Below are 23,795 nucleotides of genomic sequence, written 5' to 3'. Positions count from 1 at the left end.
ACCGATTTTCTGCACGATAGCTTGCCAACATTTGTTGACGCATATTTAGAGTAGGTGCATCAGTGTAAGACTGACTAAGTAATAGTTAGATAATTAAATTTCTTTTCAAAGTAAAGATATTTGATTTTCTCATACACTTATCTTACAGGTATCGCATAAAATTTGTTTCACGCTGCCGAGATTTGCGTATAAATTATGTCGTTTAAAATTAATAACGAGGAAAGAATGTTGAAATAACAAAATCACCAGTGAATAGCATTCCAATAGATGACAGTTTTAATTTACAATTACATAATGATTATATATTACGGTTACAATTGTGTAATTATTATCCGCGACTTGGAAAAATATATTCTTATTCCTTATGTCTGATTCTACCAATGTACATTAATTTTATACTTGTGTTGATTTAATCTTAATCTTAATTTTTTTTCTGATTCTTAGAAACAAAATAAAAATTAAAAGTTAAATCAAGATTGAAGTTAATCTACTTGTGCTCTTTCTACCAATATAGTTTCATTTTAATCTTGCCCGACTAACTCTTTATCTTTTTCTAGCTTTAAGAATTAAAGTTAATTTACATTGATAAAAATAGGTAAAAACAGACATTAGCTCTTAGAAACCGAGCAAATACATTGAGCATTTATTATCTGCAGTCAATCACTGGTGCATCTATCTTAAGCGATTATTCAAAAAAGAAATCTCCTCCATGAGAGGTACCCTCTGTTAAAACGCACCGGACAATACCAGCGAAAGTTCTAGATCCTAAGACATCTTTAACATACTCCCTGCTTACCACTGTAAATACGATGTTACGTAAGAGACTAGTGTGATATATACGCATCGAAATAAAGAAAGAGTCGGAGACGGTAGACTTCGAGACGTTGTGTGAGAACTCATTTCATAAGTCCCTGAGAGTCCCGGCGTTACCAGGAAAGAATAGTAACGCGTCTACAGCCAGTAATTAGCGTCGCGCATTGCGACATTCCTGCCCGGTCGGGCAAACTTCTACGCGGCAAACTTACGCGCGAATATGCGGCCGAGGGAGTAGATCATGAGATCTCGCGCGTGATTTCCACGCATTCGGAAAGCCCGCCTGTTGTCTGCGAGAGAATTTCTTTGTCGAAAAAAGCGCCATGCGCGACACACGACGCAGATATCTCACGCGTTTATTCGAACAGCACGGTGAGAAACGGAACAATCACCGCTCGGTGAACGTTCGATTTGCACAAGTGGCAACGCAACAAAAGACGAATCAACTGGGTAATTATAAATATTGAAACGGTTCATTAATGATCAAATTATTAATTGGTTTATAGATGAAATGAATTGAAAATTACTTTAATTCACTTCATCTAACAAGGCTAATTAAAGTTATTTGATATTTTGATAAATGCTTATATCAGATTAGAGACTGGGATTGAGAGATTGAATTTAATCAAAGCAATTCAATCAAAGCAAAGTTCACTAAACTTGATGTAAATTCTCTTTCTTCCGATTGGTTAAATTGAACTCAATTTTAATCTAGTCTGAACGGGCTATTAGTTATTGTCAATTATTGGATCGATTATCGGATTATCCTAACTATGGGTGCAAGTAATTTTATTATCTTTATTTATTATCTTAAAAAAAGAAAGAATTAAACAAGCTTATTTCAAAATTACAAAAATTTTGTTTGTACAAAGTACAAAGGTATGTAAGTTCGTGTCAGTTACTGATAAGTGAAGTAAAACATATACATGAAAGTAATCGCAATGCCAATATTGACTCAACGTTCTGCTTAAGAATGTCGATCGAATGAGTTTCCGGTGTGAAAAGCAACGTGCGAAATAATTTTTAATTCACGGCGAGTGGCAGGCTATTTTCCGCGGAAATCTAAAGAGTGCAGTTCTGATTTTTCCACATGCGTGCCGGATATGCACGCTTGCATTTGAAAGGCCGTCTCGTTAGGACACAGGCGAGGACAGTGGGTCTTGCACACGTCTTCCGGTATTCCAGTATTGCATGCGCCAGTTACAATGGCGTAGGCGCCATTTTCACAATGGAACCAGCACCGATAGGAATACGCGGATCTGTGAGATTATCTAATTAAAGCGCCCGCCGTATCCGCCGCACCGAGCGAGTTTGTCTCTCACTCTTACTCCAGAGATAGAAAGTCGTCGAAGAGAGCACACGGTGCTCTCTTCACAGAAATCGGCATAATGCATAGATTTGTATGCTAGGAAATAACGCGGGCGAAGAAAATCCCGAGATATCCGATGAGGCGAAGCCGTTTCAACAACAATAGTCGAAAGCGAATAATCCGAGACAAAAGCGACGCTTACCTGACATTTGTCCTGTCATGTCCCTCGAGTTTCCAACGCGCGTTGACATTTTTCTCAGCCATCGACTTTCTACGAGTCAAATTATATCACTCCGCGGATCTACCTGTTATTATTCACGGCATTGTCTCACAACGATTTTATCCAGAGCGGCCTCGGTTGTTCAAATCGTGTTTCGCGAAATCTAATGACAACTCGTCTTTTTCAATTTTTGTCGTTGTGATATTCTTCGAGGACATTCTATCGTTATCGTGTAAACTTTTATTCTTATTCTTAAATACATTTATTCTTATATACATTTATCGTGTTAATCGCGTATGCATTTGCAGTATATATGTTTACTGTACATCGTTTTTCTTATCGTAATAATATCCAGGGGGGGGGGGGGAGAAATAGAATATCCTTGGCGCAATATGAGGCATGAAAATAGCACAGAGAATTGGCACAAGGGCACTCGCGATTTAATTGGAGGCCACCGAGATCTTCGAGTGAATGGATGAAGAGCGGGGTACGTTCTTCAAACTCTCGATGTCGTCCTCGAGCGAATAGGGCACGAAGGGCTCGGTCTGCACACCCACGTCCTCGTGATCTAGCTCCAACGCGTCTTGCTCGTAGATTACGTCGTGACTCCGCGGTCTCGCCACAGATGGGATCCACGGTTGCGGAACGCCTTTGCCGAGAGCCAGAAAAACCGCAGCGGTCGTCAGTAAGACGACAGAAGCAACGCCGAACACCAATCGCCAAGAACCAGCGATCTAAAAAAAAAAAAAATTTTGTCAGCCGTAGAGAATTACAATCATATTAGAATTTCTATACAATCTGCTAATTATTATTTGAGAAATGGAGCAGTAAGGTTGTTCATCTCTCTCAACATTTATGCCGGAATCGATCTACAAAAATGTATACGACGAAATGTAAAAAAAAAAAAAAATAAAAATATTCTTTCATTTTCAATTAGAAATCCGAAATATCACGCCGAATATATTATATTCTTATTTAAAACAATGCAGCAATTAGGTCGCAAAATAATTAATAACTATTTAAGTGAAAAGCAACGTGCGAAACGTAGAAAGTAGAAAGAAAGACTCGTCGCTAAATCCTCGTTACGTAATCCGACATTTAATGTTCGCGGATATGTACGAAGATATTTAATGCGTTATTATGTTTGCGCGGGCGGATATAACGCGCGTGCCTGCGTTGTAGTAACTCGACTTACGGAGCCATGAAGAGCCTGGGTGACGAAGTAATTGGCGGCCAGCAGTCCCGCGGCGCCCAGCGTGGAGCAAAGAGCGCACGCGGCCGCGGCGCACGCCGGTGACTCCGCAGGTGCGAGATCAGCTATGGCCGCGAGCGCGCCGGCCGGTGCGGTGCCAGAAACGAGGAGGGCTGCTATCCCCAGCCAGGCAGCACCCAGGGCCTGGCAGCCAGCGTAACCAGCGACGAAGAGAAGGGCCGCGGGGATGAAGTGCGCTAATAAAAATAAAGTGCGGTATTACTGAGAATACTTAACAAGGGGAATCTCTCGCGGAATGTCAAATTCTGCGATTTTAATGAAACTTTGCGTGCATATAAATTACGTATAAATATATTTCGAAAATATCGACTGAAGCCAGTAAACGGTTTTAAGAGACGAAACCTATCCCTTATATGTAAAATAATTTTCAATTTTTCTTTTTTTTTTTTTAATTCTCAAAAACTATTCGAATATATAAAAAAATGTTTTATACAATATTTTGATAATAAGATTTCCTCTATTTATCTACGTCGTATTTTCAAAAAATAATTTTTTTCCAAAATCTATATTTGCAAAATTATTTTCAAGAAGTATTATTGTTGTGCCTAAATAGAGATAAGTTAATATAATAGAAAACTTTCATACAGAACATTTTTTTATATCTTAAACAAGTTTTTGAGATATAACAAAAAAAAAAGCTGAAAAACGACTTTAAATGTGAAGAGTGATTTCATCTTTTAAACCGTTTATTAGCTGCAACTGGTGCTTTCATCTATTTACATAACCAATATAAAGTTTCATTAAAATTAAAATTTAACACTTCAAGCAATTCCCTTATAAGCAGAGTCAGAGAGACGTGTCGAGAAAATTTTCTTGTTATGTTACGTGGGATAAAACCTTTAGTTCATTACTCAACATGTCTGAGACTTTCCATCTTCAATTATCGTAATGAGATCTCGTAAGCTATTACTCTCACAATCAGAGCAAGGTAACGCCAACAATCAGTTCACCTCGCAGTATGAAATGAGTAATCTATAACGCATCAGTATTGCGTTTTCTATGGCTACAACAATATTGCTGAATTTCAATATCGTTAAATCTTCATCTTACACATTTTTTATAATTCAAAATTCATTTTTCATTGAGAATTTGCAAAGAATATAGGAAACGAAAATTACCTTTTTTTATATCAATTAATTCTACTATACTTTACATAAATTTTCTGGCCAAGTGGCCAAAATTCTTGCACGAATTTCAACACATATAAATGTGACAACTTTAGAATAGAAGAAACTAATTGACGAATATTGTAATCGTAATCTTGCAAACTGTGCGATTTACGCATACGCAAAAATATTAAGTGGCTTCAAAATTAAAAAAGTGAACTTACTATTTTTATTTATATTGTATTGTAGTATTGTAGACGTAATATCAGAAATATACAACGCACCTGTATAGACAACCAACTTTCTCGCCGTGGTCGTGGAAACTATTTTAGATTCACGGACGTGATCTACCAGGAGGCCGCAGGTCAGCGCAGCCATGAAGTGACCGATGTGAGGTAACGTGGTCAACACTGAGTCCTGAATTGAATTATAATTTAATAACGAGGCGAGACCTACGAGCTCGCAACTATCTCCATAATATTGGTCTGGATATTAAATATTGTATCCTAACATGTCGTAACATAAAGTTTCTATAGTAATAAGTCAGAATCGTCGATTGATATGTGACACACATAAGAAGAGACTCTTATTTAATTAAAGCAGATTGTAGTGCCTAATAATATCTGTTTTTTTTTGCGTGAACTTTTCATTTTAAAATTTTAAAGTTTATATCTTTTTTTCATCTTATATCTTTCTTTTGTTTTAATATTTCGCGCGCTTCTTTCATTTGAATATTTATGGGATATTTTTAATATTAAAATAATAGTAAATAAAAACAATCTCAGCCAACTTACGTTAGCTGTAGAAAACCCATAGATGAGCTTCAGGTACTTCGTCATGCCAAGTGCGAGCGTCGCGTCACCCCACTGATTACCCATCGTCGCCACTGCAGACGCCCAAACGGGTACAGATCTCAACAGCTTTCCCCATGGTATCACAGCCGCCTGATATTGATAATTACTAATCTCGTAGTTACATTTTAAAAAAGGTCTAATAGATTAGGTACATACATGTGGTCAAAGTCTTAAGTAATCTGGTAAGTCAATGTTACCCGTCGCACGACAGGTTTGTCACACAGGTACTAATTAGCGAATGGAAAATTTCTAGAGACCACATAGAAGCTTTCAGCTGTGTCTTTCAACTCTTATCGGACTACTAATTAGCACGTCCAACTAACTTTAATAACTTCCGAGAGTGTTGCGAATGCTAGCTAAATAGATCGGAAGTGTTGCTTACAGTTGTATCGTGCTGATAGGACTTTGGCGTGTCTTTAACAAATCGGCCGAAGGCGAAATACCAGCAGAGTGCCAAAAGAACCAGACCGTAACACAAAGAATCGCGACCAAACGTTCGCACCACCGCGGTGCCCAGCCATCCAGTGAGGCAGTAACCCACGCTGACAGCTTAAAGCAAATTAGGATTAGTCGAGTAATTTGAATCATGTAGACTGGTAACACTCATTGTCAGTGAGAAGAATATTTTTAAAGATATCCTGACAAATTGAAGAGCACGCTGTCGTAATATGCTGTAGAGCTGTAATGCGTAATTTGCAACCCCGTGGATTTTCTCGTGCCTCACCGACATATAGTCGAAAAAAACATAAAATCATATTTTTTATTTCATACAAACTACAGAAATAAATGTTATGTATCCCAAAGATTTTACACCCATTTCTAAAAGTGATTCTCTGAAAAAGGTTGCTCGTCACTGTCGTAGAATGTGCAAACATTCAAATCTGTTTTTACTACAAAACATTATAATAATGAATGACTCGGAGAGGTCTTTGTTCTTTTTACTTGTCATTTATATAAACGGCCGTATTCGCAATCCCCCAATATACCTGCATAACAGCTGAAGTACCAGCTTCTGTGATTGCTCTTAAACCAGGTCATAGCGAACATGTGAGCAGCTGGCATGGTTGCGCCCTGCAAAAGAGGATGTCGTAATGATTCTCGCGCGAATGTTTTATGCCGGCGTCGTGTTTTACGGTGCTGGGCAAAATCGAGTTCACGTCATTGCGAAGCGCTTGGAAACGGCGGTAATAAAGTTTCTGCGCGCGCCGACTTACGGTGCATAATCCTTGAAACAACCGAAGCGCGACATGCGACGGTCCGCGCCAGGCTGCAGGTACTAATAGAGACGCTAAGCAGGCGCTAAGAACTGCACGTGAGAACACCATGGAGGGCCCCGATCGACCCCACACCAGGCAACCTCCCAGGATCGGCCCGGCGACTTGTCCCCATAAGAACGCCTCACGCATAATCGATTCCGCTCGCTCCTCCTGCGGCAGCTGCCGTTCGTAACACATGGATTATAAATGTTATTCTGCAACGTAGCGTTGCAAAGCATAACTGTTCTTTTAGTGTAACACGTACATCCACTTCTTGGAATGGCTTGAAAAGACCGGTAGTTCCAATTGATCATTAATTATTGATGCAAAACAAAGCGCTATCGCGACATCAATATCAGTTTAGTTTGCAGTTTCGTATTGACGAATGAAAATTTGTTAGACGAATAAAAGTAGGGAGTACCACATTTACCACTGAAGTATAAGGCGAAATATTCAGGTATATACCTCCATAAATATAATTTCGAAGTCTTCGGTGCGATTGCGGCTGGTGATATTGACCAGCATATCGCAGTGCCAAGATGTGTCGATGATGGCATGATTGTCTTTCTGATTCGCCAGCAGTGCGACGGAGGAGCTGACTTCGACCGCGCCGCAAAGCGCAAATCCAACAGCGACTAGACCGGCGACGATGTGTCGCGCTCGTACAGCCGCTAACAAATAGCAATGTAATTACATGATAATCGTAATAGCCGCGACCAATTTGATCAAATTACCGATAAAAAAATCGCTAAAAACTTGCAAATAATTTCATAATCGACAAAGATCAAATAAAGATCATTAAAAGATTAATCATATCGCGTTGTGTTGATAAAAATCTTATGAATATTTTAATAATATCAAATTGTCCCAGTAAAAATCAGAAAAAGAATCAAGCAATTTTTTATTTGATCGTGTGACTTATTTTGTAAATATTTATCCAGGAATTTTATCATTGTTTGTACCGAAGAAGGCCTGATCGAGGTCGAAACGTCTATTACATTTATATACATACATCAGAATAAAATATTATCTCGCTAAATCTTGCGTTATGCCCTTTATTTGATTAATTTGAATTATGAATCACTTGAACTCTTTATTGTGAATTTTTTATTTACTATCTAGGGAATTATTTAATAAAGAAATTATTGAATAGAACGGTAGATATGCATTATTAATTATATTGCGCACAGCTAGGTTTTCACATTTTTTACAGAATCTCTATCATACAAATTGTAATAGTAACAAAAGAAATTTTCATGTGTGTATATGTACATCCATTATCATAGTCTCCAAACGTCGGAGCACAGCAATGTTTGATTTTGATAACTTACTCAAACGACTGGCACGATAATATCTTGCGTACAAATTCTAAATTTAAAAGGCACTCGTGTCGATTGGCTTTTTACGTATAAAAATAATATTTGTAAAATTACAAAACACACAAACGTTAATCATAACATTTCGATAATATTAGATTGTAGATTAATATATAAACTTATATATCGCAGAGTCAAAATGTTTCACTATAAAACGCAACCTTCGAAAGAATCTCTCTTTATTAATTTGTTAAAATAAATAATTAATTATAAGACACTAAATAAAGTAGATAATAAGTATGGAGTTACTCAAAGTTTGGCCGCGCGACAACGCGAAATAAAATTAGATTTCACGCGCACGAGTGTAAGAAATAAAAAATTAGTTACAGTGATTAGAATTTTGACGAACCTCGAACCTCTTGCGCAGCGAGTTTTAGTTGACAACTGCCACGTTTAACGAACTGCACGCTACCTCTCTTGACGAAGTCTGCCATCTCACAGAACCCAAAAATAATGAGATCGACCGCGACATCTCGCTCTTATCACGCCCCAGTGTTTGATTCTTCGCGCACTATCTCTCTCCACTACTCCGAGTATACAGGTGACCTCGACTTTGGCTCGGCAATGATGAAACGCAAATAGCTGACTTTTTGACAAGACAATGAACGCGTAACGCTGTTAATTCAGTAGTGTTAATCTAAGAAATAGTGATTTTTTTTATGCCTCTGCTAGTCTCCTAACACTAGTTCGTTTCATGCGAATTACAGATAAATATGTAACCGGAGCGAGTAATAACGCCACTAATAAGGTAGTAGGATGCTGACATGAAATTTATAATTTATAACTAAAATTGAATGTATAGTAATCTTAAGATTCTTAGTATGGAAAAATTAATTTCATATTCATCGAAGAATCTGACTAAAGATTACGCCGCCGTTTCACGATACGTTGTATGAATAATTGATAAGTTATTTCACTTCCTTTAACTCGAGACAGACGTAAATGCGTTTATGCGTCGTAAATCGTTTATTAATCATCTACGTAATCATAGCGCAAATGATAATGCATTAAGAATTCCGGAAACCCGTTGCCAAAGGAAGTCGATTGAGGGCACAACGTACCTTTGACCTCGAGTGCCGCGTGTCTCAACTGGACGCTACCGCGTTTAAGACGGACCAGCGCTGCCATCGTCGTCAAACGTGCTGACACATCGATTGCGTTTCCATAATGTAGGACCGATACTTTAGGCACATATCATCGACCAGTCCGTTATTGATCTTTTCGATCCACTTTACTATCGTGCGACACGAGGTTGATAGGACGCGACAGCGGTTACGAGTTACGCGAACCATACTGGTCATCTGGCCGGTGCGAGTGAATGAACATCTCCGTTAACGAGACTTGATACAATAAGTACCTATGCCGGATCAGCCTTGAAGCACCGCGCGCGAGGTCCGCCTCGTAATATTTTCCCCACGTCGGAGTCGCCAAGCGATATATTAAACCTCATCGCTGATAAAGATCTTCAAACGCAACTGTTGGTTTTCCCCTGGCTTTATCGCAATGATCATGATGCGTGATTTAACAATAAATATTAGTAATTAATATACAGTATTATTATGCACGAATGCCAGTGTGACGCTAATGAAGCAAAAAGCATTTCTGGATTGCATTATTGATAAATTTAAAAAATATTATCATGTTCGCATCTCTCTCTCTCTCTCTCTCTCTCAACTTCTCAAGCTAATAAATAAAATTATATGCCACAATCTTATAATATTGATAAATACATCAAAGTTGCATTTTATTTCTTCAAGAGTCATCGATGAAAAAAAAATTTTAAATATCTCTATCAAACAACAAAAGTGCTATATATTTTTCCTACCATTCGAATAATATAATTTAATGTGAGAGACTCTATCGGTAAGTGGCAACAAAGGAAACTTTATTAATAGTTTCAGCCTTAAATATTCATATTGTGAACATAATGAAACATCGTTCATTCAATGATAATAGTAGATGTTCCAGAACGTTGAAATCTACCATCTACCATCCGTCGTTCATGGATGTAGTTCTACGTTACCAACGACTAATCAGTATGGACTGACTGTCGTTCAAGCAAATCTGGAGCAGCAATCTTGTTCTAAATCCCAGAGCAGACATTTGACTTCTGTAGATAAATGTAAACCTGAACATTTCATTCGTGTGACAACGTTTCAAAATGTCAAATGATCCAGTGTTCATTGCGGATGGACGGAGGAAGTTCTACGTTACCAACAACCAAATCGAATTGGCAGGCTAGTGTTCAAACCAACCTGGCGTCTCTCATGAATTGATCTTATTCCAGCAGGTCGCGCGGCAGGTGGTTGGGTCCCTTCTCCTGCGCCTGCCACCAGCAGGGAGTCAGGGACTGCTGGGACAGCGGGATGCCACCTGCGCGATGATTGGTCAGTTTGCAGGCAGGTCAAAACGGCAACACATCGCTCGGTGTCGGCGTCTGCCACACACTTGTCTGCCGCTTCGAAGCGGAGCGCGCGATCCTTTGCGGCCTGGTATTTTTCGCGTCTAATCCGCGGCGATCAGTACGCGCTGTGTGTAAAAGATCGTTCGTTACAACGTACGTAGTATATGCAGTAATTTCGAAAAATAGGGGAGCACGAACGACCGCGGTAACCCGAACGAGATCGCGTTAGAACCCGTGCGGCGAATTCCGGAGTCACGCTTGCACCGAGCATTGCTTTTCAAACGTACGCAGGATGATGCAGCGCGCAGGGCGCCCGGGTGTTTTGACATTTGTAACATATAGTTATATTTTATTACTGTGATACATCTCGACGGTTAGCGCTTCGGGAGATCCGCAAACGACGGTGGTCGTGACGGTGAATGACGAGGGAAGTATCGTCTGAGAGTAGCGCGGCGCAAACGAGCAGCGAGGTAAGTGGACTCCGTTTTGGTTGCGTTTCGACCGTTTGCTTTGAGAGGTTAAGTTGGGTGCCCTGCTGGGGTCCCGCGATACCACCTCCCCCAATCCCTTCCCGCTTCCTCCCCGGCCCCCCGTCCCGCTAGCCACGAACGGTCCGACGCGGACAATACGGTCCTCCGGAGCAACTAGCGAAGGGCACCCGGCCAGGGTCCATTCCGGCCAAAAGATCCTTTGAATGGAATGCGTGCCAGCGTACGCTCCTTCATCCCCGCTCCTTTTTCTATATATCTACTCGTCCAGATTCTTGTTCATCTCGTATCCCCCATCCGTTTCACTCTCGCCGTCGTTCTGCAGTTCTTCGAAATTTCCGACTTCTTCAGTCTATTTTCGAACTAGACTTATATGCTGCTGATGCGGAAAGACTTGCAATTATTAATGAACGCCTCTCCTCCTTTGTTTCACCAATATTATCCTATTATGTATCGCGAAAACGATTCCCACTATCTACTGCGGTACAATTAGAATTACTCTCATCGTTACTATCTTCGCTATCGCTACAATTCTCCTTGTTGCACTCTTGATAATTACGCAGTAAGATATTTTCGTTTTATCTTACATCACTCTCTTACTTATCGTAAAAAATGATTGCGATACGAGAAAAGTAATTATTATGACCGTACGCCAATATATTTTATTGGTGGATTATATTTAAAGAACTTGTATACTCTCTCTCTCTCTCTCTCTCTCTCTCTCTCTCTCTCTCTCTCTCTCTCTGAACCATAATAAAATTTCCCTTTTCCCTATCTCTTCTTGTCCGTTTCCTCTTCTCTCCTCCTTCCGCGACCTTCCCTTTGGAATGTGCTTCTCGAGGGTCCAGACATATTTCTGATCATAGGATCATCCATAACAGGTCCCTGGCTTTCGAATTTCCTTTCCTGTCATCTAGAAATACGAGCGGTTTCGTACTCGTGCCATGCCGGTTTTCGATTTTCAAAAATCAACAGTCGCAACAGCAACTGTACAAAAATCAGGCAAGTTTGTCCGCCGTGTCAACTCAATAACATACTTCCAGAAGATTGGCTTCCCTTGTCGTTTTTTTGCGCTAGTTTGTATTAGAACTCTAAGTACTGTTACTTGTTCTTATGAACGTATTCGTATGAATAATTCTTAAAATTTGCCATTCATTGAAGTAAGTTGAACGTTATCAAGTCATCTTTCTATCTCTTGGAACATGTAAAGAGTAGAATAATATTTTGAAATTAACATTATATATGAAAGATATTTCCAAAACATAAATAGTATCGCTAGAATAAATCTATTTCTCAATATTACGATCTTATTATGTTAATCGACGACAAATTTTAAATGTGCTTAATTAATATCTATAAACATTGACTAATTCTGAGTTACTACTTTGTATTTTCGTCCACATATATTTTATATGTAATAAATACTTTTCTCGTCTCTCTTTTAAGACTTATGATCTTCCCTAGTATCATAAATATAATTCGCAATATAAATATAAATTTAAATATTGAAATTTTATATTATGAAATATATTGTAACAGGTATCTCAATCTTATCTGCTCGTCCATTTTATTCATTTATTGCACAACAAATGAAAAAATTATATTAAATATATATATATATGTATATAAAATAAATTGCTAAACAATTTAATCTGTGATATTATTATGTAGTAGTAATCAATTGGTTTGCGTTTCAAAACCGAAAAATGAATTCGACACGCAATTTAAATGACTACATAGACAGTATATAAATTCACGTAGAAGCACTTATTTAAGCACTTAAGAAGCAGCTTGTCCGTTAAAGACACTTCCTTTCCTTTCTTGTTTTATATTAAATATTCTTAATTTTCCGCGATATTCTGCCGCAATATAGCTCACGAAGGTCGTTCCGTTTATATCCACACGAGTGTCTAAAGTCTAAAGGGTTATTTATACTAGCCGTAATCTGTTAATTTATACCGTAATCTGTAAGAATTAACCAATCACGGTCAAATGAGAGGGGAATACTCGATTGGTCAATTCTTACAGATTGCGGAATAAGTTGACAGTCCTTTAGGCACAATTGAAAAGTACAAGAATAATGAATAACAGATTTCAACTGATCGAAAACCGTGTATTTTGGTACATACGATTTCTGACAGGTTATTCTCCGTTTCTATTGCCTGTGCTTTCCAATTGTGTCTTAAGCTTTAATCTACGCGACGGAGTCGTCGCAGAGGATCCGGGCGAGGAAACCGAAACAGTTTTCGGTACTTCTACACGCGTCATATGTAGGTATGTAACATACGTGCCGTTGTCAAACGTGCTTTGAAAATCACGCACAAATACCGTTGCACTTAAGGTCGTTCACTTACTTATTTACCGAGTGCGATTCAGCGCAGGAGTAGCTACCGGTGTTTTGTGCGCGACACGAATCGCAGAAGAAAATAAATGTGTGTCTTTCCGGTGTGTGTATGTCGTATCACGACGCTTCTCTTGCTCACCGGACGATGACATTTTGGTCAAAACTCGTATACGACGATTTCAAGAGGGTGAAGGTTTAGAGTGGAGCTAATTATAAGCTAATTATAAGCAGCTCTAATTAAATAAGAACTTGACACGAGTCTGCGATATAATCTTTACGTGGCATCTCGATACAATTGTTGACCGTCACGTTTTAACCGTGTACGTGCTTTAAGAGGATACCGTTGCTTATCAGTTATTCGAGTTGAACGTAAACATTTAGAAAATTGTGTCATTATGTCCGGTATGAGCTACGTTTTCTTCATAAAAAGAAATTATGACCCAAATAATACTTCTAATAATACTTGCTTTCGCTGCCTGAAATAATAGTAGACCTCTAACGGAAGAAGAAATTGGCTTCTGTCCTCAAATGCTAAGAAATATAAAATTGCTTCAAAACAGTACAATTGTGAATCTATTACGATAAAATTAATAATATCGATTCACGATTCTCAGTAATGTCCAAGTTTCGGTATTCATAAATAATTTAATTACATATACACGAAAAAAAAAAATGATTAACAATATTAGTCAATAGCAATGTGATTAAAAATAATCTTGTTTATTTTTAATAATAGCGTTAATAAAACAAATAATATTTTAACGACAATTAATTAACAAGATTCTTTTCAATTAGACTGCCGTCAGTTAATGTTGTTAGTTAATACATCTTTTTTTTTTTAAATTACGACCAATTCATTATAAAAATTACATTATTATTATACCTTGAACAATCTTGCGGAAATTTAATGAAAGAATCGCCATCTTACTCGCAATGGAATTACGTGTTGCATAGCAAATTATATAAGTTTAATGTGCAAACGGTTTAAAAAACAAGTATTGCAGGTATCGTTCCTTGAATACGTGTTTATCGGTTACGTACGAAAATGTCAGAAGACACGACCTTGCACGTACACAGACCCCACATGTCACGTAAATTAATTCCGCATAGTTTCAATTGCCGGCATTAAGCGAAGTGAAACGCGCTCTCAAGTTAGCATTATTCGCAGGTGTAAATCGCGTCACACCCCAAATCACCCGCACGTGATATTACCGCGAGATCCAATTAACCACGCTGACGATTGTAACCAATGCTGATAATTTTCATCAGAAAATCCATTATGGAGCAGGGCGCGCGGCACGCGAAGAAGAAGAAGAGGGGTATGATGGCGCAAAAGTGAAACTAGATTTTCTCTGATGCTTATTCAATTTGCGCTTTACGGTTCATTTACGTATCTTTCTTAATTGCTTCGAAATTCCGCTCCACCTCACCAACCGCTGCGAAGCTTGAAAATGGCGATAAGATTAAGAATTCCGGACTACTTTCTTCTTTCCGAAACTGAGAAAGTAGGGTCATGATGCCGGCGTCTCCCTTGAGGCATTTATTATGCGTAATTGTTTTGAGCAAATCTCGCGGCTCGTGACGTGACACATTATATAGGAATATATCTCCAGCATTATTTCCAAGAGAAGTGCACTTTCTCCGACGTTTCAATTAAATGAAATTTCTTTATTTATGAAAAGAAAGAGATTTAGATATCTAGATAAATTCTATTCACGGCTCGCATAAAAATTTTTCAGAAACTAGTCTTTCAAAAATACACACAATAAAAAATATTGTATAATTATGTTGTGGAAACGGTCCACTTAGGTATGCTCTTATTAGGCTCTTGTAACAATTTGTATTGGATTTTTTAATATATTTGAATGTTAATTTAACATAATACAAATATACTATTTAAAAATTTTGTGTCAAATTGATATTCAACATATATCTTAGTCAAAATGACACAATTTATCAGTAAGTAAACAAATAACATAAAAATGCTGCCAAAATTTTGAATATGTTCGAACAACCAATTTATACGTTCTACATAATTATTTTGAGTCCACAGCAAAATCATTTCAAATCTAGTTAAACTATTTTTTAGCTACTTCAAAAAAAATTGCCCTTTCGCGTATAATCGTCATAAACTAAAATTAGAATTTCTGGAATCTGCGTACGCATGCATTTCACGTATCAATATATTTAAACAGTAGGTAGTAAGACAGTAAATTTTTGATATTACGAGAATGATGAGAGTTATCATCGATTATTACCTGCCTCGGGGCAGGTGTAATGTATACATCGTACCTAAGTAATGCGATTAATATGTTAAGATTCGACTCGTCTGTTTCTTTCTCAACCGCCCGTCAGTACTGGTCAGTACTCTCCGGAAGCGGATCGAGATATCTGCACGCTATCGTCCGCATTATAATTTTTGCGATGCAAGAGAGAAGCAGAAAAAAGTATAGCGCCAAATCAGGGCGCGCGCGGAAAGTCGTTACGAGAAATCGACGACCACCGTAACGAGGCCATTGCCGGTGTATTTTTTCAATTACATAGGAAATTACCCTGCGACCGCTTCTCTCGGCATCATTTTTTCTTCCCTCGTTTCCGCGCGAGGAAATATCGCGTCGTTACGATACGCAAAAAGACATTTTTTTTTTTGTAGGACGATTCCAAGCAAAATAATTTAACGAACAGTCACATTTCCATACACAATTTTTGTGATTCGAGAATTAAATGCGATCAATCGCAATGCGATTAATTATAAATATTAAGCGCGATACTAATTATAAATACTAATTGCGATGTTACGTGGGCTCTTTCTCGACTCGCGTCATTCCGCCCGCGACACATGTCCGAATAAGGAATTTATCGAGATCCACGCAAACACTACGATACAATACGACTCATCGACCTGCTATCTCGATTCGGATTAGAATGTGTCTTTTATCATGTAAATGAAAATTGAATTGGGAAACTCATACTTCGTTGCGCAATCAAAGATTTACGTCAAAAGAAACAGTTAAAATTCAATCTAACATTCCGATAAAATTTTATTTAATGTATATATTCATACTATTTCGCTACTTTATTCGTATAAATCTCAGAAAATAAAATATTCAAATTTAAATTCCATATTTAGAATTCCTTTTCAGCGCTGTTATATTTATTATGCATTTGATATATAAATGTACTTGTAGAACACGTTTTACACATACAAACATACTACTCTTATTACATTGAATAATTAAATTACGTAATATAGTATCTCGATGGTATCATTCGCAAACGAAATCACTTTTTGTATTAGATACAAACACTGAAATATTAGAAATAATTGAAAGTAAATATGCAAATTATTCTTCGCAAGATATTAATAAGATAATTAAGAAAATTCTCTATTTTAAGGTATTTGTTTCACCGACGTCACATAAGCACTTGCTTAATAAAATTAATTTTATTATTATATTGCTATAATTAGTTTATGTAAACTACCATTTTGTTATTTGACAATAGTAATTCAGAGACGTTTTGTTAGTCAAATTGCGAAGAACAATGAAGATTGACGTTATTATGGTAAGCTGTCATCTCGTATTATTGTTATTCGCACTTCGATAGCATTGTTAGTATTCCTCAGCGCACAGTCACAAATGTCACTGCTTTTGAATGCAATTGATGCCGCATGCATTTAACGAATGTAAATTACTTCGATTTACGCAGTCAATTGACGAGGCTTTTCAAAGTAACATAACAAAAAGCATCGATAACCTGGTACTTCAATATACGTATAAATGTAAACCAACGATCTAAAGCGACAGCATTACATGGTTGATGCTGCAGGAAAATGAAAACAACGATCATTCATAATATTATTTATTGCTTTAAATTATCATAATTGCTTCTGTAACTTATCTAATTATATATTTTCCAGCTAAAATAAAATTATTTTGAATAAATTATAATCCCGCTTCAATTTTGCAAATTCATGATTCAATCACTATTAATATTATTAATATGATTTTAATCTATAACAATAAGATGTCGATTCACGTCAAAGAAAATTTTGATGTGTAAAAAGTTGTTTAATTTATTTTATGTTACATTTATATAATGAAAATCCCCCCTAAAATATATATATATCCTAACACACACATGATATCAATAGCAAAAATGCAATAGTAAAAATTTAAAAAACAAATGTAAATGGATCAATTGTAAATGTAAATTAGAACACAACTGCCATTTAAGCTTTCAAGGGTTTCAACAATTATTTTTATTGTTCAATAATTATGAATACATTTTCTTACTTCACTTATATTTGCATTTAACTGCACGAAACAAAATAGTCAATTTGCATATCCATTGACAAATTATTAATTTCAATGATAGCAATAAAAATTGCTTCAGTTAAATATAGAAAGACGTAATGCAATGCAAATACTATTAATTTAAACATATTATGGAAATAAGATGTTTCTCATTTAATCGCGCGTACAATTCGGAAAATAAATATGCAATTACTATACTTATTCTGCTAATTAGGATTATTCAATTTTTTATTCTCGAGCGCAATAAACATAAGCAAAACTTGCTTGATTATTAGTAGCTCGTAGGTTTTATTATTTAATAAGGAAAATGTGGAAACGGAAAAAAAAAGCTTAAAACACTTTAAAACGCTTCGGCTTTACTCGATTTTCCATGAAATTACATTTGCATCTCTCACATATGTCATTCAATGATACCTTGATGACATTTGTCATCTTTATATTATACAACGCAACGAACGCTATTCATTATTATGGCGCGCTCACATATAAAATTTTAATTTTATCCTTCAGCATACGCGATGAGATACGTGTAGACAAATCGCGCATTTTAAAGTGAGTTTTCGATTTTTCCGCCGGACAAGTGTTTCTAATACAGTGTGTTTCTAATCTTCACTGTACATACATCGTGATTTCTCTGATTTCTCACGGCCACTCGCTAGTTTCTCTTCTCGTAGAACCTCTTTTCACAAGGTCAAAGGACAGTGATACCTTATTTATTGTGTTGACCCTGTTCGATTCATAGAAACATATATTTGTCCTAGATTCGAAATAAAATATCTTTAGACAACGAAAATTCACTTTCGACCATAATTAATACCTCGATAAATTGATGAGTTTATAAAAAAAAAAAAAAAAATATAACATTATTATATTAACAAAGAATAATTGGGAAATTAAATTTATATAAATACGTACACTTTATGTACGACACTTGGAAACATAAAACATTAATACAAAAAAATGTTAGTTACATCTAATCAAGACTGAATCTTGCCTACAAAGGTAGTAATACATTGTTTTATATTAAAATTATATATTACAAACATCATATATAGCCTTATTTGATTCTACTCAAGTTGCGAACTGAATAAATTGCTATAGAGCAGCAAAAACGTGAAAGGATCTAAAACATCTTCACACTACATCTATCATCGTCGTCCTTAATAAAGCCGCGAAACTAATTGAACAGATTTATTCTAATAATAGTCGCAAGTCTTTCGCCTCAGCATGTTCCTAAGCCCTTCGATGTCCCGCTGCTAATGCACAACTTTTTCTGTGCGATCTAGCACTTCCAATTTCACCGCGACGCTCATCAAGCGTAGTCACGGCCACGTAGTTTCTTGGCAGGAAGTCTCGTCCTCCAAGATCAGAGGACAAAACTCTTCCGCAGTAACCCTATCTAAGTTGCCGATATCTGCCTTGGGCTTAAACGGCAGCTCCGATACAAGGATCCCTTCCCTGTAGATCCTGTGATCCTTCTCCTCTTCCTCGAACTCCGAGAAATCATCGTCTTCGTCATCATCGGTCCTCGCGGTAGCGAAATCGATGTCTGTCTGGACGAGCGTGTTCACTCTTCGGTTCTTCGGCTTTTCCCGCGATATCTCCCTCGAGACCTCTTTCGAGAGACGCGATAATCCCCCCTTGTCGAGACGACGTCGTAGTTTCTTGACATTCAGGGACGACGTGGGGGGCGGGAGTGTGCTCCCCTCAATCGCATCCTCTTCGCGACAGCCGTCCTGATTGATAGCACCCGGTCGCCGCCTTTCTTTATCGCGCGTGTCGCTGCTGCTCGGCGGTTTCCTACTTTCCTGCGCCGATCGAGCCGTGCTCGCTGGGAATTTCGCACTTTTATCGGTGGTACCGGCGCTTACGGCGGCCGCGATTTCGCTGGTGCCACCTGCCACCGCTTCCTCCGGCTTCCTGCTCGTAACGATTGCACGCGGACAGGCGTCTATGATGTCGGCCGGGCATACCGCCGCGTTGGAATCGTAGGTTCCCGCGATGCCGTAGCTCAGACTTGGCTCTGCTGGCAACTCGCTTGGAGCAGGCCTCTTATCGACAGCCCCGCTGCTCTCAAAGTCGGCCTTGATCCGCGAATGCTTGCGATACTCCTCCTGCAAGTAAGTACGAAACTGGTCCTGGAAGTAACCATCGATTACTTTCCAGACGATGGCGCTGTACCAGCTTAACACGCCGAGGAGAAACACTCCGCGAATAATAAACGCCAACATCACGGGATCTCGTGGTTGCGGTTGATTATTCCGACGCGATATTACAACATTCTATATATAGTGTTTTGCAGATGTATTCTAAATATATCGTGTAACTATAATATGCCGACCGCGTGCTGATACGATAGACTGATATGTGATACATTGATAGGAGACTGATATTTTCTTAAGAAGTAGCGCTTATAAATATTTTGATGAAGCTCTTCCGGGCACAAATCAGTCCAAGTTTAGCATGTAAATAAAACTGTCGGTCTTACGTTATTATTAATGTTGTAAGTATGAAAGATAAATGAGTTGATATAAAATTTCAAAATTTTACATTCTGCAATTTTTGCAATTTTTATAATTTACCTGGCTTATTATATAAATATTTTGGCATTTATTTAAATGTTTAATGCGAATTTAAAAAAATTTATTCAATTACGTCAAAATACTTTTAGAGTATTTATACTTCATTAAATTACTATGTAACTATTTAATTATAATACTAATTTACACTTTCTAAAAATTTACACTTTTATAAAAAGTATACATTTTTTGTTATTAAACATTAATATCGTAGACTTTTTTGTTTACTTTTTTAATAAATTTATAGATACATTGCAAATAAAAATTGATATTCTAAAAAATTATTCCTCAAGATAATGATAAGCGTTGTAAATTACGTCAAAACTATCTTAATACTAACTGATTAATTAAAACAATACGATTTAATAACTAACTTAATCGTTAGTTCTGCCAAAAGTTATACGACCTGTGGATCTTGGAGATTTACTCTTCCAGGACGAGGAACTTTTAGAAGAAAAATATACGAAAGAGTTTTATCTTATACAAATACCAATGATCAACACTCAAACACTGCGCGAAAAAGAAGTTCTGTCACAGTTTTGTTTACTCATTTTGTAGATTTGAAAGAATATTAAATCTTTTAAAAGGTTATTCTCGACTATTTTTCGTTTGTCTTCCTAAGCATCTATTTCTCATTGAACTGAAAATGCGCTTACATACTTAACTGAATATTTTTCTATCGTTTGTATAACGCGTAAGCGACAGTTATTATGTCATCAATAATAATTTTATAAAATTAATGTCTATCTAAATAATATCTATCTGATATTCTATTATTAGTTTCAGTATCTGTTTGTTCTATCATTAACGTTGAATTTAAGACAATTGTTGCTTAGGTTAATCAATGGCAAGAAGAAAGATAAAATTGACGTTAACAGATAATAATTGTAATAATTGAAAAAAAATAATATTGCCTGTTTACTTGTTTAAAACTGATTAAACAATGATCACGTTATTCCTAAACTATTCGATTGAGATCATTTAATCCTCTTCTCCTACGAGATAATCTTTGATAATGTAAAAGGATTCTTTCATGTTCGGCCAAGCTATAGTCACAAAGACCAAAATCGAATTCGCGATCACGAAGAGCCGCATCATTTCGATACCCGTGCTGGATCGGATCCAATTTCCGAAACCTTGATTCTCATCATCGCTTAGGCCTCCCAAATCCGTCTTCTCCACTGCATTCCTTCCATTGTGACAACTCTTACTACCTTTATTTTCGTTGTTTCCACGTTTCTTCATGCTGACTATATAGCGATCATCTGCAAGAATTGATTTCAATGCTGGACGTCGAAATATGCCCTTCACGTGTTCTATGCGTTTAATTGTAATGAAATTTGTATAATAGGATTTTCTGTCTTATCAGTTATATCTTAGCAAAGATAATCAAATAAAATAAAAAAAAAGAAACCACATTCTTAAAAATTTGCGAGCTCTATGTAGAATCTTTATAGAAATCTAATTTAATACTGAAAATTACTTATTTTGAATATTAAAAGCACTGAACAACTAGTTAATTAATCAATATTAAATTTCTATAAGGGAATATAACAATATTTTTAGTACTTACACGGAAAGAACGATTTTGTTGAAGAATCTAAAAATTTAATTTGAAACAAATTATCTGAAAATAAATAATTTGTTGGACTATTAAAATTATTATGTAGGACGTGATTGGAATGTCAAAACTTTTTGCAGCATTGCTCATCATTTGAAATTTTTATAAAATAATTTTGATGGTTCAACAAAATTATTTTCAGATCTATATTTAGCTAAATTTTTAGATTCTTCAGCAAACTTACTCTTTCTATTTAGAAAAAATTGAAAGAACGTCAAGAATTAATTATCAGATGTTGTCCGATACGTTTAAAATTTTAATCCTAATTTATTCTAATTCAAAAGAACTAATTATCGTGTTTCGCTCTTCTGCTATTTATTAAATAACATAGTATCAACTGATAATTTGCGTCGTGAATTTAAAGAAAATTGTCCCGCTACGTGACGATTCACGATAATCGGCGAACCTGAGAGAAGATGAAATTAAAAGCATCCGCATACATATATTCCTGTTCCGGGATAAGCGTGTGCGTGAGCACGTTTACATGTGGCATTCCTGCGCGTACAAGAGACGCACATACTTGAGAGTGGGTGTGATGACCGCGATCAACGCATCGAATATACGTACACATTTGAACTATCGTATACGAAATTGAAATTACAGAAAAATATTTCTGATTGTTCGTTTTCTCGAGATAAACTGTTATAAAAGAAGATTTACTGAAATTGTTTACTCTTAACTATAATAATTATGTTAAATATAGTAACTGTCTAAATCCTAACTCTATTAATGTTAATCAAAAAATCATTATTATACAATAGAATAGAATTTATTCGCGTCAGCATTTTTATAGCCAAGAAGAGATATAATAATTATTATGTTATTTGAAAGTGCAAGTGACATAATGAGAATTTTACGTTGAAACAAAATGGATTACAAATTCCATGTTTTCTTGCATATTTTTAGAATTGAAAATTCTTGTATACGTAAAATTAACCAAAATTTTTTTATTTTTCTGTATATTAATTTTTTAATATTTACATAGAATAACAAATAATATTTAGTTAAACTATATTTTATATTAAAATTGTGATTCGGGAAGACTTATTATAAGATAGCTTGAAAGAATTATGGAAATTTTTGCAACTCGCATAATATTTGCTTGTATCAATTTGTTCATTGAAAAACGCAACTCAAAGCAGATTTGCTCCGTGGTTCCATTAAGTAGTTTTAATAAATTCTCTTTTCCACCTCGCGATCTGTGAAGCTATGGATCTTGGTAGATCAAAGTTCACGGTATTATACCAAGTAAATTGCAAGGAGGAATAGTGGAATCGTTATCGACAAAGAACAGCCTTCACCAGAGCAGATCGTTCTGTCTACAATGCTCCATTCTCTCTCTCTGCCTCTTCCCCCCCCCTCTCTCTCTCTCTCTCTCTCTCTCTCTCTCTCTCGACTGTCGGCCGATCTTTCCAGTAACTGGCTAGTTATCAAAATTTTGCTCTATTGTTTATACTTCAACGATGAATAATAGGGATACGATAGGATCACGATGGAAAATTGATGGAAACAGGTGGGCGGTAGAAGATTTCAAGTTAATTACGAAAGTCAACGATTGATCATAATTGAATTTGTCAGTTTGAATTCAACATTCCACGTTCTATCGCCGTCTTTATGATCGGTAAAGGATGTGACGACGGAGAACAAATCGATAATAAATGACTGATTAGTTTCACGCCCATCTCACGCTTTGTTATGAAAAGCAAAAGAATAATAAAACTGTCTGTCCTGACTGTGAATAATGAAATATTACGAAAACTATTATGTTAAGGATACTGTCAGACAAGATATAATTTAACCTAATATGATTTATGACAATCAAAATTATACACATAT

General features: G+C 36.6%; 4 protein-coding genes across 6 annotated transcripts in view; 1 reads left to right on the top strand and 3 right to left on the bottom strand.

Annotated features, from left to right (window-relative positions):
- Nucleotides 1–1,408: 1,408 nt before the first annotated feature.
- Nucleotides 1,409–9,619, bottom strand: LOC108752972 (sialin-like). Of its 3 annotated transcripts, XM_018494245.1 has the most exons (10): nucleotides 9,269–9,340; nucleotides 8,557–8,793; nucleotides 7,297–7,502; nucleotides 6,790–7,011; nucleotides 6,562–6,646; nucleotides 5,958–6,124; nucleotides 5,516–5,665; nucleotides 5,006–5,138; nucleotides 3,538–3,791; nucleotides 2,783–3,076 (listed from the first exon to the last, which is right to left on the bottom strand). In XM_018494245.1, exons 2-10 carry the CDS (start codon nucleotides 8,639–8,641, stop codon nucleotides 2,783–2,785), a joined length of 1,596 nt encoding a protein of 531 aa, XP_018349747.1. In that variant the 5' UTR covers nucleotides 8,642–8,793; nucleotides 9,269–9,340. The 3 variants fall into 3 exon arrangements, with proteins under 3 accessions (XP_018349748.1, XP_018349747.1, XP_018349749.1); XM_018494246.1 differs by lacking the exon at nucleotides 9,269–9,340 and having other exon boundaries at nucleotides 1,409–3,076; nucleotides 8,557–8,641; XM_018494247.1 differs by lacking the exon at nucleotides 8,557–8,793 and having other exon boundaries at nucleotides 9,269–9,619.
- A 999-nt stretch (nucleotides 9,620–10,618) lies between these two features.
- The window catches only part of LOC108752897, a 97,921-nt gene continuing 84,744 nt past the window's right edge, over nucleotides 10,619–23,795 (top strand). Inside the window, exon 1 of the mRNA XM_018494078.1 lies at nucleotides 10,619–11,081. The gene's annotated coding sequence lies outside the window, so the exon portion shown is untranslated. The remainder of the gene's footprint in view (nucleotides 11,082–23,795) is intronic.
- Nucleotides 18,820–20,249, bottom strand: LOC108752895. The gene has a single exon (XM_018494076.1). It carries the CDS (start codon nucleotides 19,988–19,990, stop codon nucleotides 19,082–19,084), a length of 909 nt encoding a protein of 302 aa, XP_018349578.1. The 5' UTR covers nucleotides 19,991–20,249; the 3' UTR covers nucleotides 18,820–19,081.
- LOC108752896 overlaps nucleotides 21,245–23,795 on the bottom strand; it is a 4,593-nt gene continuing 2,042 nt past the window's right edge. Inside the window, exon 2 of the mRNA XM_018494077.1 lies at nucleotides 21,245–21,603. Within this exon, the coding sequence (XP_018349579.1) occupies nucleotides 21,320–21,583 (264 nt within the window). The 5' untranslated portion in view covers nucleotides 21,584–21,603 and the 3' untranslated portion in view covers nucleotides 21,245–21,319. The remainder of the gene's footprint in view (nucleotides 21,604–23,795) is intronic.

The sequence above is a fragment of the Trachymyrmex septentrionalis genome, unplaced genomic scaffold, assembly GCF_001594115.1.
Source record: "Trachymyrmex septentrionalis isolate Tsep2-gDNA-1 unplaced genomic scaffold, Tsep1.0 scaffold62, whole genome shotgun sequence".
In the NCBI taxonomy this organism is placed as follows: Eukaryota; Metazoa; Arthropoda; class Insecta; order Hymenoptera; family Formicidae; genus Trachymyrmex; species Trachymyrmex septentrionalis.
Note: the sequence above shows the minus strand (reverse complement) of the source record. Positions and strands in the feature narration are given on the sequence as shown.

Bases quoted from the DNA above. Each gene is read 5' to 3' on its own strand.
- LOC108752972 (XM_018494245.1), bottom strand. From the start codon at position 8,641: ATGGCAGACTTCGTCAAGAGAGGTAGCGTGCAGTTCGTTAAACGTGGC. The intron at 7,012-7,296 runs GTATATACCTGA...TACGAACGGCAG, and splicing joins TCGAAATTATATTTATGGAG to CTGCCGCAGGAGGAGCGAGC. The intron at 6,125-6,561 runs GTATATTGGGGG...ATTTGCTTTAAG, and splicing joins GTACTTCAGCTGTTATGCAG to CTGTCAGCGTGGGTTACTGC.
- LOC108752895 (XM_018494076.1), bottom strand. From the start codon at position 19,990: ATGTTGGCGTTTATTATTCGCGGAGTGTTTCTCCTCGGCGTGTTAAGC.